The following is an 18,900-nucleotide window of genomic DNA, read 5'->3' as shown; positions in this document are numbered from 1 at the left end:
ATTAAAAAAAAAATAATTTTAGCAAGTAAAATGAATTATTTATGGTTTGAAAGAAACTTTTCCGACTGAAACGCTTTTACAGACCGATTGGAGGTCGCTGCATTGGCGGCTGGATATCTGATTTCTGGCCTCCGTAGCACACGAACAACGCGCCACAAATTCAGTCGAACTTTAACGGCGCTGGCAATCGGACGCGTTTTGAAAACTTGCTCTCTCTCCGATTTCATTCTGGTTTCTTGGGAAAGTGTAAGCTCCAATTAAATGAAAAGAAGAATCCACTGAAACGCGTAAATCTTCCTTTGATTGGTCAACCCCGCGGCATATTTGTTTCAACAATGTTTCAGTGCTAATTTGTTCAATCGCGTAGGCGCAAAGAGAAACTACCCACTAAAAAAAAAGGGAGAATTTGTTTTGCTTTCTGTTTGTTTCTATTTTTTTTATGTGCTCGAAATTGAAGCCCGGCAAAGGCAGTCGCCTGGAACAATGAAAGTTGATTGAATATTTTATGCAAATTTCCCATTGCAGAAAAAAAGGTGCGAAGAACAACGACCACAACAACAACAACAAGTACAAGAACAACAGCAACAGCAACAACCACAAGAACAAGAACAACAACGGCAGCTGCAAGAATAATAATAGAAATTGCTGTCGAGCAGAAAACTGGAAATCCAAAGCCAGCAGCAAGAAATCAGGTGAATACCGAATACCGAATACCGTCTGTTTCTCGTGGGAAAGTTTAAGATCAAGGCCAGGCCTCGGGACGATTGGGTGGACTGGGTGGGTTGGGTGGACCTGGGGGTGGTGCAGGCGCGGCCTTGCTGCCACTGCCAAGGTGAAGGTCACATTGCAGGCGAATGTCGGCGGGCCTGCACTGGCATTGTTGTTATATAAACACCCCACTCCACCAATCCAGCCAACCATCCAGCCAAATGGCTCACTAACCCACTGCGCATGTCGCCTCCTTCGAAGGCCATCGCATGACCTCAAGCCCCGCCACGCCCTCTGGCCTCCCCGCCTCCTTTTCCTGCACAGCCGGGGGCATGACTATAGAGTGAGCTGCAACATGCTATAACCAGGGATACTCTCACAGCGTCCTGTACTCATCGGACAATAAGTGATTAAAATGTCATATGGATTATCGCTGAAATTCCATATGTACGCAAACTGATAAGGAAATGTCATGAATTTATATGGTTTCTATATACCAATGAGGAGCACAGTTCACCGACTTACTCTGCATTGCAAGACATGCTTTAAATAATAATTTACGAATGCAATACTTAGGTCAATAGTAATATAATTCATTATAATAATGTGTGCATTTCATTGCATTTAAATTTGCATTTTATTATCTGCAATTTAAATTGGTCTGCAACTATTGGCTTGGCCATGTGTGTGCTGCGCCTTTTGGCAGACTTTTAGCATTGAACTTGACAGTGGTGGTGAGCGCCTTTAACCAGTGGCTGCCCACTTTTAAGCTAACAAGGTTAGTGGGTTAACTGGCCAGCTCCAATGCCCCCTCCCTACTTTCCTCCACTCGCAGCTCCTCAATCCCCAGTCTTCAGTCTTCGGTCTTCCGTCTGCGGTCTTCTGTCTGCGGTCTGCGGTCTGCTGTCTCGAGTCTTCAGTTTTCAGTTTTCAGTTTTTAGTCTGCGGACTCCAAAGAGTCATGAGTGTTTCTCCACGCCCGGATTCGGGCAAACCCGTTACCATTAACCCGCCGATCGGCTTTGCCATCGCTCTGACCATTAAAAGCCACTTACACTGACTTTCCATGCTAATCAAAATTGAAGCCCAAAATAAGAAGAAATTTGTTTGCCGCCGCGACATGTCTCGACTTTTGAATGTTTCTCTCGCGTCTTGTCCAGTGGATTGGGATTGCAACTGGCCAGTGCCAGTGCCAGTGGCCAGTGGACAGTGGGTAGTGCGGAGTGGGGATGGCTTCTTGGAACTGGCACCAAAGTGGACCGGGTGAAATTGAGCCACTTTGGCGGGGAGGAGATGATAAACTTGGCGATTTCTTATCAGGTTTGAACTACACTGAGAGAACTCTGAGAATGCGTCATTTGTTAATTGCTAATGCAATGTATTAACACCAAGCCGAATAATCACGAATGAGCATTAAATATTCAGGTATTTGGAAGCCAATCCCCTGAATCACCGCCAAGATCGTAGATCATGGAGTTCTTCAACTCCAAAAGGTTCGATGACTTTGTCCGTGAATTGCATTTCGATCGTCGCATTAACTGACAGATTGATGGACAGATTGATGGACTGGTTGATGGACTGATGGATGGACTGATGGATGGACTGATTGATGGACCGGGGTGGATGGATTGACGGCATTAAGACAGCCGGGTGGACAAACTGAACAAATCGTGCCAGTTTACCTGGGGCGGGGGCAACACTTTGGGATACCAAAACCATGGAGGCACGCCACGATCCCCAGCGATCCGAGATCCGATAATTGCGCCCCAAAAGAGAGCGAAGGAAAACAAAGCGACAGTGGAAAATTGAAACTGTGGAAACTGGAAAATAAATAAAAAGTGCGAGACCAGTTAAATGAAAAGCAAAACAAAGTCATTAAACGCCGCCGAGTGCCTGGAAAAAGGCAGCAAGATGAAAACTGAAAACCGAAAAAAAAGCGGAAAATTACCGAGCAATAATAGAAAGAGTTGGGCGAGCTCTTAGCTGATTTTCATTTTCACTTTCACTGGACGGCAGGGAAATGCGGGTAACAGCGGGGAAAAGCGGGTAAAAGTTGCGCTCTGATAAATGGCCAAGCGGCCAGAAAGGGAAGCCACCGAGTTACCAATCCACCAATCCACCAAGCGGGTTCTATAAAGCGGTCACAATCCGCTGCCTCGCAAATGAGTCATGTGGAGATGACCCCAAAAAAAGAGGTGGCAAAGGGGGGCTCCTCATTAGATCAACTACCTCCCATTTGGATTTGAATCACTACAAACTGATTCACAGCTCTGCTTTACAAATGATATGGATATTTTCAAATGGGGTCAGCAACTTTGATATGGCAAAGTACGTATATGAAACATATAACACATATATTTATAGAAACCACGTACTCCTTTTTATTTTCACATGAAGGAACAACATTTGTTACTTTATTCTGAAACAAAGAATTATCACGAAAGCTTTGCTGTGCTGATAATATTTTATTTTAGCTAAGAGCTTTAAACAACATTGAATTCTGCTGAAATTAATGTGAAAAAAAATATAGTTGGGATATATGCAAAAACAGTTTTTTTACCCAAACACCATTGGAATGTTCCACGATGACTTTGGCGATTTACAAACTGGCCTTCGCGGCGATCCAAGTCCTCAGCTTGGAGACCCTTTCGTAGCCATCGGGCGCAGATCGTCCGCAGCCACCGAGCACGAAGCTGGCCACGCCGACCAGTTTGCCCTGGTAGGTGGCCGGACCACCGGAATCCCCATAGCAGGCACCCTTATCCTTGGGATGCAGCAGGCACATGGTGGTGTCCGGCAGCTGGCGGAGGTACCTCCGCTGGCACGTTTCCCGCGACAGGGCCTTCACCTGCACGTACAGCAGGGAGTTGGAGATCGGTCCCCGCTGGGAGATGGCGCCCCAGCCGGAGATGTCCACGGTGGCATCGTTGGGCGGATCGTCGGTGGCCAGTTGGATGGCCGCGATGTTGGAGTTGAAGGTCAGCGAATCGCGCAGGCGCAGCACGGCCACATCGTGGCCATTGCCGTTGTAGTTGGGATGCACGGTGACGGTGGCCACTGGAACTCGGACTCCGCCGCTGGAGAGGAGCAGGCTGCCCGCCTGAATCTCCAGCTGGTTAGCTGGAGCTCTGAGGGCAAACAAGCGATTAAAAAACGCCAATTCCTAACGATGCAATATACTTACACATTGCTCCCCTGCTTTACGCAATGTGCTGCGGTGACAACGTAGTCCTTGGAGACGATGGAACCACCGCAAGTGTGGCTTCCACGTCGGCGAAGTGAGATCTGGTGGGGAAACTGACCCTCGTTCGCCTTGGTGCCGCCCACAATGCGGGGCTCCACAGCGGAGTCGTTCTGTCCCAGGACTCCGGCCGCACAAAGGACTAGTGGGAAAGTCCAGAATGGTAACATGACTGGTTGGGCTAGCTATCTGAAAAGTAGTGCTCACTGCAAGATCCACTGGGTATATGTATATATCACCATATCACCCGAGCTTAAGGCCCTCATCATCATTAGTTCCTTAAAATGTCAAAGTCAATGTCGCTATCGAGCTGCAGCCTAATTTAGTTGACTTCCCTTATTTCGTTTACTTCGTTTGCAAATGAAGCCCCTCTAATTACAAGGGGTGTGCACAACCTGCAGTGGGAAGAGTTTGGAGGCAGTAAGTTGGCCAAAAGGGGTTTGGGAACCACGAAAATGCTTTAACGAAACGGAAATTGCTGCCAGTTTTCTATTGGATTTTTTGAAGATTTCCAAATGTAGATCTTTAAATTGGTAGAGCAAATGTATAAAGCGCGTATAAAAAGAGCGCATTACAAAAAAATGTGTACTACATATTGTACAAAGGCTTTGTTATTTTTCTCGTAATTAAATTCCCATTAAATTTCTGCAAAAAATATCTTACAAAAGAGCAGTAAATTGCTGTAAATATTACATCTTTGCCAAAATTCGTTTGCATTAGTTTCAAGCTATATAAAAACGTTTTGTTTTAGATTTACTGGAAAATTTAGCCAAGCTATGATAGTTTGTCTTAAATATTTCTTACATAATTAATTCAAGGCCTAGATTGCGTACATTTTCACCATCTTGGGCAAACTGACCCTAAACCCCGGCGGCTTTATCGAAGTCTCGAGTTCTCGAGTTCTGGGCTATAAAAGCCGTGCCATTGAGGTCATAAATAAATAAGCATTTCACACGCAAGGCGGCAGTGCTTAGTACTTAGTATTATTACGTTAACCAGTGTCCAGTGGCAATCGCCGATCCTTATCCTTATCGAAATCAAACTATTGAGTCATTGCCATTGGGGGAATTTGAGTTTCCCGCATTGAGTTTCGGAAAATAGTTATTATTTTGATAGCTCGCAAAAGGCAAAAGGCAAAAAGGGAAGTGCTATGACCTAGGCGATCTGCTCCTGGATCCAATCCGCGTAGCTGGAGAGTCGCACAAACACATCCGGATAGCGGGAGCCGCAGGCGCCCACCACAAAGTTCGTCAGTCCGATCAACGTGTCGCCGTACACGGCGCCACTGCCTCCATCTCCGTTGCAGGTGCCCTCCTTCAGCTCGTGGGCCAGGCAGAAGCTCTGCTCGCCGTGCTCGCTGTACGCATCCAGGCAGGTCGCCTCCGAGGCCACCGTCAGCGTCGTCTCACGGATCTTGTACGAGGTGGTGCCGTCGCTGGTGCGACCCCAGCCGGCCACGCTCACCTCCGATCCCTCGGCGGGCAGCGCCTCCCCGCTGGCGACCACCGGGATGGCGTTGATCCGTTCGGTGTAGGCCAGCGCCGAGCTCAGCGTGATCACGGCCAGGTTGTTGTCCAGGTTATAGTAGTCCGGATGCACGGCAACCGACTCCACAAAGACTATCTTGCCACCGGCATACTGGTTGGTGCTGCCCACGCGCACCGACAGGCGACTGGCATCGATTCTGTTTGGGATTTTATGCAAATAATTTCGATTATTTTATCAAGACTTGTGTATGGAATTCTATAATAGTTCAAGCAAATTACTAAGCAAATAAAGTTATTTTACTCAATTACAATTGTTAAAGGCATAGTCTGTCTGCAAATATCACTCATTCGCCTAGTTGTACAGCACCAAACAACTTTTTCCCTTTAAATACCACTTATTCATTGATCAAAAGAATCAATTTATATTAATTATTATGTATAAATAATAACAAAATAGTAGATTGGTGTGGTACTCACAGCTTTCCATCGCGGTAGACGCAGTGGGCGGTGGTCAGGATCTTGGTCTGGGAGAGAATGCATCCGCCGCACGCGTGGGCGTTGTCCACCCGCAGGGAGGCGGCGAAGGGCGTGGCCGTGGGGTCCGCCTCCGCCCCGCCCATGATGCGTCCCTGGGCGTGGCACATGCCCACCAGCGCCAGCCCGATCAGACCCACAATCACTAGTCTCTGCTGCATCGTTTTGTGCGTGTACTCTTTGGTTTTTGGTGGCTCTGCTGCCCTCGGCGGTTGGAATGAAAATGCGCAATGCCAGCGGCGAGAATTTAAGTGACTAGCTCCATCTAACCACCTCCTCCACCTGCCTGCGCCCCTTCCTTGACCAATCCTTATCTTCGGCTTGGGCATCGGAGAAAATCTAATCTTATCGCCGCCATTGCCAGCTTTATGCCCCTATAGTCTATGGTTACTTGTTGTTTCAACGCTCAATTGGCACATAAATAGAAAATTGCAGAAGGCGGCGGAGGGAAGTCCAAACGAACAGCACTTTCGGTGTCCATGGCAATACAACACCATCTACGAGTATATCAGATAAAGATGAGTAAGTCATGACTCAGGGGAGCTAAAGAAATAAGAATTATCGAAAATCAGGCGTAGAAAACTTGCAAGTTATCCTATAACTATAATGACTGCAAATGCCTTTAGTCTAAGCAAATAATCAACGGATTTAGTAGGAATTACCCTTGATTGATATCTTTAGCTTGTATCGCCAAGCAATCTAGATTATAAAGATTTAGCCGTGTCATTGTAGATTGACCAAACTAACTAGCCAAAAGTTTGAACGTTTCCTAGGGCGATCGCCGGGTTTTCCTAAGATCTCTATCTTAATTTTCGCTCTGTAATATATGGCTCTATAAACCATAATGGCAAATTGTTAGTTAGTCAGTTCTGTTAGATAATCCATGAATGCATCCCATAAACTGGCAGTATGTTCAAGGTTTCTTGGCAGCTGAAGAACCTTTGATCGGCGCCAATGAAATGTTGTTCTATCGATTGGAGCTTTATGACCAGCACTAAATTCCATATAGTTTGCAAGCATACAAATTTGAAAACACAATTTTAGGATTTTTTTTGGAGAGGTTAACACACTTTATGCACGTGAAAAAAATGTATAAAAAACAAAGGGTAATCCTTGGTGCACCAAAAGTTTACTGGGTGTTGGTGTTGGTCTCGATCCAGTCAAGGTAGTAGGAGACGCGGGTGGCCACATCGGGATACTTGCTGCCGCAGGGTCCGAAGTTGAAGCTGGTCAAGCCGCGGAGCACCTTCTCGTCATCGATGACGGCCGCTCCGGCATCCCCGCGACAGATGCCCTCGCCCTCGGCCCTGGAGAGGCACACCACGGATTCGTAGCCGTAACCGGCTTCGTATTCGCACAGGGATCGGCTGAGTGTATTGTAGTTGGCCTTCTGCTGCTTGTAGGAGGCAGTTCCATCCGAAAGTTCACCCCATCCGGCCACATAGACCGGAGTTCCGTTGGGCAGCTCTGCGTCCACATCCTCCGTCTCCTCCTCCTCCTTGGTGGGCAGTGCGATGGCTGCGACGCGAGTGTCGAAGACCAGGGACTCATCCAGCTCCAGAATGGCGATGTCGTGCAGGAAGTTGCCGTACGATGGCTGGATGACCACGCTCTTCACATTCACGATGCTGCCGCCGGCGTACTGGTTAATGGTGCCCACGCGAACGGCCAAGGTGCTGGCCTCCACCCTGGATAATCAAAGACAGGGATAAACAGGGATTAGAGCGAGGAGTCGATGAATATTTCCCTAGCACTTACGGAGTGATGCCCACGCTGGACACACAGTGGGCGGCGGTCAGGATGTGGCTATTGGAGATGATGGCGCCGGAGCAGACGTGCGCCTTGTTGTATCGCACGGATGCGGACCATGGGTACTCGCCCTGGGCGACGTCCTCGCCGCCGAGAATGCGGCCCTGTGGCGATGCCTCCGTGGAGAGGATCAGGCCGAAGATTAGCAGACCGAGGCCCAGAGTAATGCGTGGATCAGCCATGGCGATGGATTGGCAACTGAATGGGCACACAACCCAACGATCGATGGTCACCGCCACTCGGCGATCTAATCGCAATGGCAATTGTGTGTCGATAAGGAGAGCGACTTGAATTTATTAGGGGTAACAAACGTGGGCGATTAGATTGCTTAACCCATTGTCGTAAACGGGCTGTTCTATAAAGGCCCGCCGGCCGGCAGGAGCACCTTTCAGTTGAGATCCCACAAGCCATGAGTCCGGTTCAGTCATATCCTCACATTCGACACCACCTACTCCTCCTCCTCCTCGGGGTCATCGTGACCTTGGGCGTGGTCCAAGCCAGTCGGCTGCCGGCGGAGGTGGGCTCCCAGCCACACAGCATCTCCCTGCGGCGGAATGGCGCCCATGTGTGCGGAGGAGCTCTGATCCGCGAGAAGTGGATTCTCACCGCAGCCCATTGCGTCAGTCTGGGCGGTGGGCAGCAGAGGTAGATGGTGTTTACACAGAGAGAAAAAGCTTATGTCAACTTAAGTTGTTTCTATATTCAAGACATTATTTGCTTTCAAACTGAACTGAATTTAGAATTATTTCGCACATTCGGAAAGCAACTGCTTTCAAAGATGATGAAATGAGCCAAAGAATAATCTCTATATAAATAATACATTCTTTTTAAAACCAAGTAATTCAAAATGCAGCAAAGTTCATAAGCTTTTTCACTGTGTAGAATTAACCAGTGACACAGAATACATTTCCCCATTCCTCCATCCAGCTACCCAGCTCGTTCCTACAATGTGCGAGTGGGCAGCATTCAGCGTCTGGCTGGTGGTCAACTGCTGCCCCTGACCAACGTCATAATCCACCAGAACTACTCCAGTTCGCTAGCAGCCGGCTCCAATGACTTGGCCTTGCTGGAGCTGCACTCGCCGGTGGTTCTGAATGCGAACACGAAACCCATCGACTTGGCCACCGAGCGACCAGCTGCGGGCGCGCAGATCACCTTCTCCGGCTGGGGATCCAGCCAGGTGGACGGATCTCTCAGTCACGGCCTCCAGGTGGCCACCAGGCAGAGCCTGAGTGCGTCCGATTGCCAGAAGGAGCTGTTCCTGGAGCAGGAGGATCTGCTCTGTTTGTCCCCGGTGGCCGAGGACTTTGCCGGACTCTGTTCCGGTGATGCCGGCGCTCCGGCGGCTTACAACAACCAATTGGTGGGCATTGCCGCCTTCTTTGTGAGTGGATGTGCTTCCGGACAGCCCGATGGCTACGTGGATGTGACCCAGCATCTGGAGTGGATCAACGCAAACGCTGTTTAAATAAAACCGAGCTATTGATAGGGATTATGTGAGTGCGGACATGGTAGTGATATGAATACAAAGTATATGAATACATTATATTTCAACAATTACTTTTCATACTACGTATACGGAATAACATAAAAAATTGGAAACAATTTGAAAAAAAAAATTAAAATTTATTTTTAAACACAGTTCGGTTGGGAATTTAATTACGAATTGAACGAGATATGACATTCCATATTTGGACTAATATTTCGAATGTTCTGATCAAAATACTGCTATTTAAATCGCAAAAAAGCCTAAAATCAATTTTCGGCCAAAATCCAAATATCATCATCAAAAATTGGAAAAAATTAAAAAAAAAAAATAATATTTTTGGTAAACACAGTTCGATTGGAAATTTAATTACGAATTGAACGAGATATGACATTCCATATTTGGACTAATATTTCGAATGTTCTGATCAAAATACTGCTATTTAAATCGCAAAAAAGCAGAAAATCAATTTTCGGCTAAAATCCAAATATCATCATCAAAAATTGGGAAAAAATTGAAAAAAAAAAAAATTTTTTTGGTAAACACAGTTCGATTGGAAATTTAATTACGAATTCAACGAGATATGACATTCCATATTTGGACCAATATTTCGAATGTTCTGATCAAAATACTGCTATTTAAATCGCAAAAAAGCAGAAAATCAATTTTCGGCCAAAATCCAAATATCATCATCAAAAATTGGAAAAAATTAAAAAAAAAAATAATATTTTTGGTAAACACAGTTCGATTGGAAATTTAATTACGAATTGAACGAGATATGACATTCCATATTTGGACTAATATTTCGAATGTTCTGATCAAAATACTGCTATTTAAATCGCAAAAAAGCAGAAAATCAATTTTCGGCTAAAATCCAAATATCATCATCAAAAATTGGGAAAAAATTGAAAAAAAAAAAATTTTTTTTGGTAAACACAGTTCGATTGGAAATTTAATTACGAATTCAACGAGATATGACATTCCATATTTGGACCAATATTTCGAATGTTCTGATCAAAATACTGCTATTTAAATCGCAAAAAAGCAGAAAATCAATTTTCGGCTAAAATCCAAATATCATCATAAAAAATTGGGAAAAAATTGAAAAAAAAAAATAATTTTTTTGGTAAACACAGTTCGATTGGAAATTTAATTACGAATTCAACGAGATATGACATTCCATATTTGGACCAATATTTCGAATGTTCTGATCAAAATACTGCTATTTAAATCGCAAAAAAGCAGAAAATCAATTTTCGGCTAAAATCCAAATATCATCATCAAAAATTGGAAAAAAATTGAAAAAAAAAAATTATTTTTTTGGTAAACACAGTTCGATTGGAAATTTAATTACGAATTCAACGAGATATGACATTCCATATTTGGACCAATATTTCGAATGTTCTGATCAAAATACTGCTATTTAAATCGCAAAAAAGCAGAAAATCAATTTTCGGCTAAAATCCAAATATCATCATCAAAAATTGGGAAAAAATTGAAAAAAAAAAATAATTTTTTTGGTAAACACAGTTCGATTGGAAATTTAATTACGAATTCAACGAGATATGACATTCCATATTTGGACCAATATTTCGAATGTTCTGATCAAAATACTGCTATTTAAATCGCAAAAAAGCAGAAAATCAATTTTCGGCTAAAATCCAAATATCATCATCAAAAATTGGGATAAAATTGAAAAAAAAAAATAATTTTTTTGGTAAACACAGTTCGATTGGAAATTTAATTACGAATTCAACGAGATATGACATTCCATATTTGGACCAATATTTCGAATGTTCTGATCAAAATACTGCTATTTAAATCGCAAAAAAGCAGAAAATCAATTTTCGGCTAAAATGCAAATATCATCATCAAAAATTGGGAAAAAATTGAAAAAAAAAAAAAAATTTTTTGGTAAACACAGTTCGATTGGAAATTTAATTACGAATTCAACGAGATATGACATTCCATATTTGGACCAATATTTCGAATGTTCTGATCAAAATACTGCTATTTAAATCGCAAAAAAGCAGAAAATCAATTTTCGGCTAAAATGCAAATATCATCATCAAAAATTGGAAAAAAATTGAAAAAAAAATAATTTTTTTGGTAAACACAGTTCGATTGGAAATTTAATTACGAATTCAACGAGATATGACATTCCATATTTGGACTAATATCTCGAATGTTCTGATCAAAATACTGCTATTTAAATCGCAAAAAAGCAGAAAATCAATTTTCGGCTAAAATCCAAATATCATCATCAAAAATTGGAAAAAAATTGAAAAAAAAAAATTTTTTTTTGGTAAACACAGTTCGATTGGAAATTTAATTACGAATTCAACGAGATATGACATTCCAGATTTGGACTAATATTTCGAATGTTCTGATCAAAATACTGCTATTTAAATCGCAAAAAAGCAGAAAATCAATTTTCGGCTATCATCATCAAAAATTGGAAAAAAATTGAAAAAAAAAAATAATTTTTTTGGTAAACACAGTTCGATTGGAAATTTAATTACGAATTCAACGAGATATGACATTCCATATTTGGACTAATATTTCGAATGTTCTGATCAAAATACTGCTATTTAAATCGCAAAAAAGCAGAAAATCAATTTTCGGCTAAAATCCAAATATCATCATAAAAAATTGGAAAAAAATAAAAAAAAAAAATAATTTTTTTGGTAAACACAGTTCGATTGGAAATTTAATTACGAATTCAACGAGATATGACATTCCAGATTTGGACTAATATTTCGAATGTTCTGATCAAAATACTGCTATTTAAATCGCAAAAAAGCAGAAAATCAATTTTCGGCTAAAATCCAAATATCATCATCAAAAATTGGAAAAAAATTGAAAAAAAAAAATAATTTTTTTGGTAAACACAGTTCGATTGGAAATTTAATTACGAATTCAACGAGATATGACATTCCATATTTGGACCAATATTTCGAATGTTCTGATCAAAATACTGCTATTTAAATCGCAAAAAAGCAGAAAATCAATTTTCGGCTAAAATCCAAATATCATCATCAAAAATTGGAAAAAAATAAAAAAAAAAAATAATTTTTTTGGTAAACACAGTTCGATTGGAAATTTAATTACGAATTCAACGAGATATGACATTCCATATTTGGACCAATATTTCGAATGTTCTGATCAAAATACTGCTATTTAAATCGCAAAAAAGCAGAAAATCAATTTTCGGCTAAAATCCAAATATCATCATAAAAAATTGGAAAAAAAATGAAAAAAAAAAATTATTTTTTTGGTAAACACAGTTTGATTGGAAATTTAATTACGAATTCAACGAGATATGACATTCCATATTTGGACCAATATTTCGAATGTTCTGATCAAAATACTGCTATTTAAATCGCAAAAAAGCAGAAAATCAATTTTCGGCTAAAATCCAAATATCATCATCAAAAATTGGGAAAAAATTGAAAAAAAAAAAATTTTTTTGGTAAACACAGTTCGATTGGAAATTTAATTACGAATTCAACGAGATATGACATTCCATATTTGGACCAATATTTCGAATGTTCTGATCAAAATACTGCTATTTAAATCGCAAAAAAGCAGAAAATCGGTTTAATAAAACCGAGCTATTGATTATGTGAGTGCGGACAGGATAGTGATATGGTATATGAATACATTATATTTCAATAATTTCAATAATATATATTTCAATAATCCGTATACGGAAAACATCCTATAAATAGGTTAGTGAATACCAACAGCTTTAGCATTTAAAAAAAAGATAGAAGCGAACCAGATTTTGTAAATATTTTTACCTAAAGTGGTTCAGGCAAAGTATGCTTTTCCGGTTTTGATTTACACTGGACAAGCTTTCCAATAACAACACGTTAGTTTGAGTGCGTTTTAGATAAAGGAGGTTTTGTTTTCTCTGATAGGAAGTAATTCTTACAAAAATATTACAAATTTCAAGTGCTATCAGCATTTTAGCTTATGGTGGTATATTTTTTTTGCTGATTCAGCAATCATTAAATGCAGATAGCAATTTACGACTTAATCGTGCGCCTTTATTGTTTTATGAGATTTCTTATAAAGCTCCTTTAAGTATGCCACGAAATTCTGATTTCAAAATGTTTAAAATAATAAGAGCAAAATTTATTTTCTATCGATATTTGTTTGCTTTTGACTACATCGACATTTGAATTGGCAAAAGCACCTAATATGGTACATTAAAAAGCCAATACTATAGGAAACATAATTCCCAAATAAAAGAAAGTACCTCTAGATTTATTTACATCCTTAAACATAATATCAGCATATCAATAAACTATTTTGAACAATACTGTTAACTTCAAAGCCCTCTTGAAGAGAAAAACTTGAGGGGTATAATGCTTTTGCCATCGACACTGGTTTACTGGTTTATTGCAACTGCTGCTGGATCCAATCGTAGTTGGCCGCGATGCTAACGAATCGCTCGGGAAGCATTCCGCCGCACTCGCCGAGGATCTGGGCGCCCAGACCCACCAGCTGGCCCTGGTAGACGGCTGGACCTCCAATATCCCCACTGCAGATGCCTTGGCGACGTCCATGGCCCAGACACAGCACCTGGTCGTCCAGCACCGGCAGCTCATCCCGTTGGGCCAGGACGCATTCGCGTGGTGCCACCACCTCGGCGGCTCCAATTTGCAGGGTGCGGTGCATGTTCACCTCGGACGCGGTGGTGCGTCCCCAGCCGGAGACCTCCACCTGGGCGCCCAGGGGCGGAACGTCCTGGGCCAGCGAAATGGCACTCACTGTCTCGCCGAAAGTGATCTCCTCCTGAAGACGGAGCAGGGCGATTCCGGTCTTCAGCGTGCTGTAGTTCGGGTTGATGGTGATCTCCTCCACGCGAATCTGCTTGCCCCCATTGTAGAGATCCACCGATCCCACGGTCACGGCGAACAGGACAGCAGGCCAACTGAAACGGGAAGAATTGATTTGACTTTAATCGGAGGTTTTATAATCTTCGCTTTTGAAGAAATAATTTCTACGTATTTAGAAATGTTTGAAAAGTCTATTTATCCTTGTTTTTTCAGTCCCATCTGGGAAGAAACTCTTACTGATCCTGGTTACAAATACATTTGAGATATTTATCTTCTGCAAGTAAGAAAGTTTTCTAGATTCCCATTGCGGATACTTACGGGTTGTCCTTGCCATCGGAGCAGACGCAGGTGAGGGCGGTGAGGGCGTGCCGCTGGCCAATGATCACGGCGCCGCAGTTGTAGCTTCCGCCGACGGAGAGGGACGCCTGGTAGGGCAGCTGGCCGGGAACGGCATCTTCTCCTCCGGCGATCCTGCCCTGCGGCTGGGCCAGCACTCCGGCGGCCGCAAGGATTAGTCCAATGGCGAGGGTCAGCTTCATGGCACTTCGCTTGTTTCACTTTTGATGGGCTCGCAGCGATGGCGTGAGTTCTTATAGGGCACACTTCCCACGCAGGGGGCATGGGTATGGGTATGGGTATGGGTATGGGTATCTTATCTGCCAGGCGGAGAGATAGCCGGATAGATAGAGCCATCCGGTGACAGCAACTCCTTCTGATTAGACAAGCCCTCGCCTTGTGGGGGTTATCGGGATCGAGCCTCGTATCAATGGTATCTCCGGGGATCAGTTTCTTGGAACGCGATAGGGATGGCAAAAGTATAAACCTATTGTCGCAATTCGAAGCATATATGTAAGTTAACTTACAAAACAAAAGTACATAAATGTATGGTTAATTTAAGTTAAGCAATGCTTGATATTTTCGGGATGCAGTTGATTAAGATGTTGTATGACGATTATGTGGGCATTTCCTTGGCCATGTAGCAACGAACTCCAACTCTGGTGGGGTGATGGATGCTGTCAGGCGCAGAAGTGGGGGGTAATAATCCAGGGCGAACACGTTTGAGGCATGCCACACAGAAACGACGACAGGGGCCAACGATCGCAGATCGCAGATCTCGACTCGCACGTAGCAAAGCTCATCTCATCCCATACCCAACCATCCCATCCCATCCGATCCGATTCGATTTGGCCAGCCGCACAACCAGTTGGCTCTCATTTCGAACCGCATTTCGCACCGCCAGAGACCAGCCACCATTATATGGTCTGTCCGACCGCCAGTTTTGACCATTCGCAGACTCGCCGCCGACCGACCATGATCTTGCGAACGCCACTCGTTGCCGGGCACCAGTTGCAGCTGCAGCTGCGGCTGCTCCTGCTGCCCTCCGTCCTGCTCATCCTGCTCCATCTGCTGCTCTGCGATGCCAAGACGGTCAATCCCGGTGATGCCATGCAGATGCAGCACCACCAGATGACCGCGGAACCGGGACTGCCGGAGCCCAGGGCCTACATGCCGGATGCCCAGCACCTGGACTTTGTCTACCACGATCACGAGGAGCTCACGAGGTTCCTCAGGTGAGTCCTTCAGTCAGAGATCCCCTGCAGAACTTCTTCTGTGTGTCTTATTTCGATATCTACACTTTCTAAACAAGATAGTCTGCTAACCATTTTGCTTACCCACCTGATTTTCGAACAGAGCCACCAGTGCGAGGTACCCCAATCTCACTGCCCTGTACTCCATCGGCAAGTCCATCCAGGGACGTGACCTTTGGGTGATGGTGGTCAGCTCGTCGCCATATGAGCACATGGTGGGCAAGCCGGATGTGAAGTATGTGGGCAATATCCATGGAAACGAGCCCGTCGGCCGGGAGATGCTGCTCCACCTCATCCAGTACTTTGTGACCAGCTACAGCTCGGATCAGTACGTCAAGTGGCTGCTGGACAACACACGGATTCACATACTGCCCACAATGAATCCGGACGGATATGCCGTTTCCAAGGAGGGCACATGCGATGGTGGCCAAGGAAGGTGGGTTATCCTTTGGAGCTCTCCCAGATTGCACTTGCAACTTTGAACTCATCTACTTTTTAGATATAATGCGCGTGGTTTCGATCTGAATCGCAACTTCCCCGACTACTTCAAGCAGAACAACAAGCGGGGTCAGCCGGAAACGGATTCCGTGAAGGATTGGATATCCAAGATCCAGTTCGTGCTCAGTGGCAGCCTGCATGGTGGCGCCCTGGTGGCCAGCTATCCGTACGACAACACGCCGAACTCCAGTAAGTAGTCTCAGTAGTGTGTATGAATGTCCCTATCCTGTAGCATTAAGTTTGCACTAAATGTCCTTGCAGAGAGATAGTTTCCAGCTTAGTTGGAAAGAGCATATAGTTATGTCTGTCTGCTTACTTGCTTGCCCATGTTCCTCAGCTGATACGAGTACGAAATGGGTGGGTCACAACCGAAACTTTGTTAGGAAGCACATTACTCGGCTTCTAGATAATTCCAGATGGTTCTTATCAACAGAGCCTCTCAAAGTCCAATGATAGCCGAATATTTGTGGACTGTGCCTTATCGTGCAGATCTTGGTGAATGAGCTAATATAGTTTAGTGAATGAGCCATTACCATCTTGTCTGAATTTGGAAGTGGTATCCTTTTGTTGAAACTTGTTTGCGATCTGCAAGGACATCCGGTAGCTTCGCTCTGCGAGGCCGTATCGTACCCATTCGCTTTTGGACTCCCAGTCGAGTTCCGATTGATAAAGCTGATTCTGTATTCTCCCACCAATATGGCTGCTCAAAGGGATCTGCCGTTCGTCCGCCCTGTGCGCGAGTGAGTCCGCGACCTCCGAACCCGAACGATCCATCTAATCGAGTTTGCTTCTCTTTCCGTTCCGTTCCGCCAAACATGTCCTTTGGGCGCAGTGTTCCAGACCTACTCGGCGGCGCCATCGCTGACGCCCGACGACGACGTGTTCAAGCACCTGTCCCTGGTCTACGCCCGCAACCACGCCAAGATGTCCAGGGGCGTTGCCTGCAAGTCGGCGACGCCGGCCTTCGAGAATGGCATCACCAACGGTGCCGCCTGGTATCCGCTGACCGGCGGCATGCAGGACTACAACTACGTGTGGTACGGCTGCATGGAGATCACGCTGGAGATATCCTGCTGCAAGTTCCCGCCAGCCTACGAGCTCAAGAAGTACTGGGAGGATAATCAGCTGGTGAGTAAATGATTATCACCATGATCCGTATTTAATCATTTCATTGTCCCTCATCAAAGTCGCTCATCAAGTTCCTGGCCGAGGCGCATCGTGGAGTCCAGGGATTCGTGTTCGATCCGGCGGGCATGCCCATTGAGCGAGCCTCCATCAAGATCAAGGGACGCGACGTGGGCTTCCAGACCACCAAGTACGGTGAGTTCTGGCGCATCCTGCTGCCGGGCTACTACAAAGTGGAGGTGAGTGATTGCCATATGATAACCAAATCAGCCAAACTGCAAATGCCATTTACATTCCAGGTCTTTGCCGAGGGCTTCGCTCCTCGCGAGGTGGAGTTCGTGATCGTGGAGCAGCACCCCACGCTGCTGAATGTGACACTGCAGCCCTCGAAGGTACGTACCCAAGTCCACCCAAGTCCATCCTCGTTGGATGGCGGTCTCCCCCACTCGCACTCTCCTCCTGCTCTTCAATCCCAAGGTGCTGGCTAACCCTCTGTGTTTTGAATCCCCTAACAACTGCTAACGATAATCAGTATCTGATGGCCACGGGCGCATCCACCTCCACGAAATCCTCAACTGTGAATCGCCGCGTCAGTGGAAAGTTGCAGCTGTCACCGGAATAATGGAGATCCGATTGCTTGGCTGTGGCTGGCGTGTAAATAATAGCTAAATTGGCTTAGACCTAGGAAATGCTACGCAACTAACCCACTAAAACACCATTGAACATCTCACACTCAGCTCAAGTTTTCTGTTTTGGTTTTTAGTTAGTCTCCATTGCAATTGAGTTTAATTTAACGTTAATTTTCCAAATTAAAAGAAAAGTTTAAAGGTTTGAAAATTCGCTTGAGTAAAATATAAAATTTAAAATATGTACCTAAATTACCTCTCGCTTATCTACAGTTTATTTTTTCAAATAATTGAGTTTCATTTTGGTTTAACAAATCCCAGACAGCAGTTGACAAATAATAACACTCTTAAAGATTAAGACCTTTGCTGGTAAAAGGTTTATTATTAAATATAATGGTTGCAAAACCTATTACCTTCAATTACCCATGTGCACCTACGCATAACATCTTGTTGACTTCACAGCGCTTGGAGGGCATTGGGCCCATGGGTCCCGGCGGAGTGGCAGTGGGTGGTGGGGTGGGTCCCGGTGGGCTGTACCGCCCGATCCCGGCGCCCCAGCATTACCGCCCACCTGTGCCGCCCTACGCGGGCGCCGCCTCCAGCGACAGCGGCATCTTCTCGACCATCAGCAACGGATTGAACAGCCTGTACTCGAATATATTCGGCTGAGGAGCGGCGGCTGCGAGGATCTTAATTAAGGATCTTAATTAAGGATTTAAGGATTTTTTGTTTACTTTTAAGCATGCCTAGGACTTAAGTTGGAACCTTCGCCGTACTATTTATTGTGAACAGGCAGAGACCCGAATAAAGCGTTCAACCAGTGCAATCTATTCTATAAGCGAAAGGTGTCTTTTTTTTATGGAATGGGATTGGGATAAACTTGGGGATTTTCACAATCCATTCAACTGAGCAGGTGAACAAAAGTAGTCAGATTTTGGGTTTAGCTTGAC

The 18,900-nt window shown here is 44.3% G+C and overlaps 6 protein-coding genes across 8 annotated transcripts; 2 read left to right on the top strand and 4 right to left on the bottom strand.

The window, feature by feature from the left end:
• The first annotated feature begins 535 nt into the window (after positions 1-535).
• On the top strand, positions 536-18,765 carry LOC122623130 (carboxypeptidase D). 3 transcript variants are annotated; one of them, XM_043802096.1, is made up of 9 exons: positions 536-692; positions 15,390-15,683; positions 15,805-16,137; positions 16,201-16,388; positions 16,910-16,939; positions 17,032-17,327; positions 17,387-17,563; positions 17,624-17,716; positions 18,413-18,765. In XM_043802096.1, the coding sequence occupies exons 2-9, from the start codon at positions 15,424-15,426 to the stop codon at positions 18,617-18,619; spliced, it is 1,584 nt and encodes a 527-aa protein (XP_043658031.1). In that variant the 5' UTR covers positions 536-692; positions 15,390-15,423; the 3' UTR covers positions 18,620-18,765. The 3 variants fall into 3 exon arrangements, with proteins under 3 accessions (XP_043658031.1, XP_043658030.1, XP_043658032.1); XM_043802095.1 differs by lacking the exon at positions 536-692 and adding an exon at positions 14,562-14,694; XM_043802097.1 differs by lacking the exons at positions 536-692; positions 16,910-16,939 and adding an exon at positions 14,562-14,694 and having other exon boundaries at positions 17,857-18,554.
• LOC122623136 (serine protease SP24D) lies at positions 3,216-4,854 on the bottom strand. The gene is made up of 2 exons (XM_043802102.1): positions 3,893-4,854; positions 3,216-3,836 (listed from the first exon to the last, which is right to left on the bottom strand). Exons 1-2 carry the CDS (start codon positions 4,117-4,119, stop codon positions 3,308-3,310), a joined length of 756 nt encoding a protein of 251 aa, XP_043658037.1. The 5' UTR covers positions 4,120-4,854; the 3' UTR covers positions 3,216-3,307.
• Positions 5,003-6,206, bottom strand: LOC122623131 (trypsin beta). The gene is made up of 2 exons (XM_043802098.1): positions 5,914-6,206; positions 5,003-5,633 (listed from the first exon to the last, which is right to left on the bottom strand). Exons 1-2 carry the CDS (start codon positions 6,129-6,131, stop codon positions 5,105-5,107), a joined length of 747 nt encoding a protein of 248 aa, XP_043658033.1. The 5' UTR covers positions 6,132-6,206; the 3' UTR covers positions 5,003-5,104.
• LOC122623132 (chymotrypsin-1) lies at positions 7,025-7,984 on the bottom strand. Its single transcript, XM_043802099.1, has 2 exons — positions 7,729-7,984; positions 7,025-7,658 (listed from the first exon to the last, which is right to left on the bottom strand). Exons 1-2 carry the CDS (start codon positions 7,959-7,961, stop codon positions 7,100-7,102), a joined length of 792 nt encoding a protein of 263 aa, XP_043658034.1. The 5' UTR covers positions 7,962-7,984; the 3' UTR covers positions 7,025-7,099.
• LOC122623134 (serine protease SP24D) lies at positions 8,166-9,420 on the top strand. Its single transcript, XM_043802100.1, has 2 exons — positions 8,166-8,424; positions 8,707-9,420. Exons 1-2 carry the CDS (start codon positions 8,189-8,191, stop codon positions 9,245-9,247), a joined length of 777 nt encoding a protein of 258 aa, XP_043658035.1. The 5' UTR covers positions 8,166-8,188; the 3' UTR covers positions 9,248-9,420.
• Positions 13,635-14,689, bottom strand: LOC122623135 (serine protease SP24D). The gene is made up of 2 exons (XM_043802101.1): positions 14,431-14,689; positions 13,635-14,207 (listed from the first exon to the last, which is right to left on the bottom strand). Exons 1-2 carry the CDS (start codon positions 14,649-14,651, stop codon positions 13,670-13,672), a joined length of 759 nt encoding a protein of 252 aa, XP_043658036.1. The 5' UTR covers positions 14,652-14,689; the 3' UTR covers positions 13,635-13,669.
• Positions 18,766-18,900: the final 135 nt, after the last annotated feature.

Source organism: Drosophila teissieri, chromosome X (genome assembly GCF_016746235.2).
Source record: "Drosophila teissieri strain GT53w chromosome X, Prin_Dtei_1.1, whole genome shotgun sequence".
NCBI lineage: Eukaryota > Metazoa > Arthropoda > Insecta > Diptera > Drosophilidae > Drosophila > Drosophila teissieri.
Note: the sequence above shows the minus strand (reverse complement) of the source record. Positions and strands in the feature narration are given on the sequence as shown.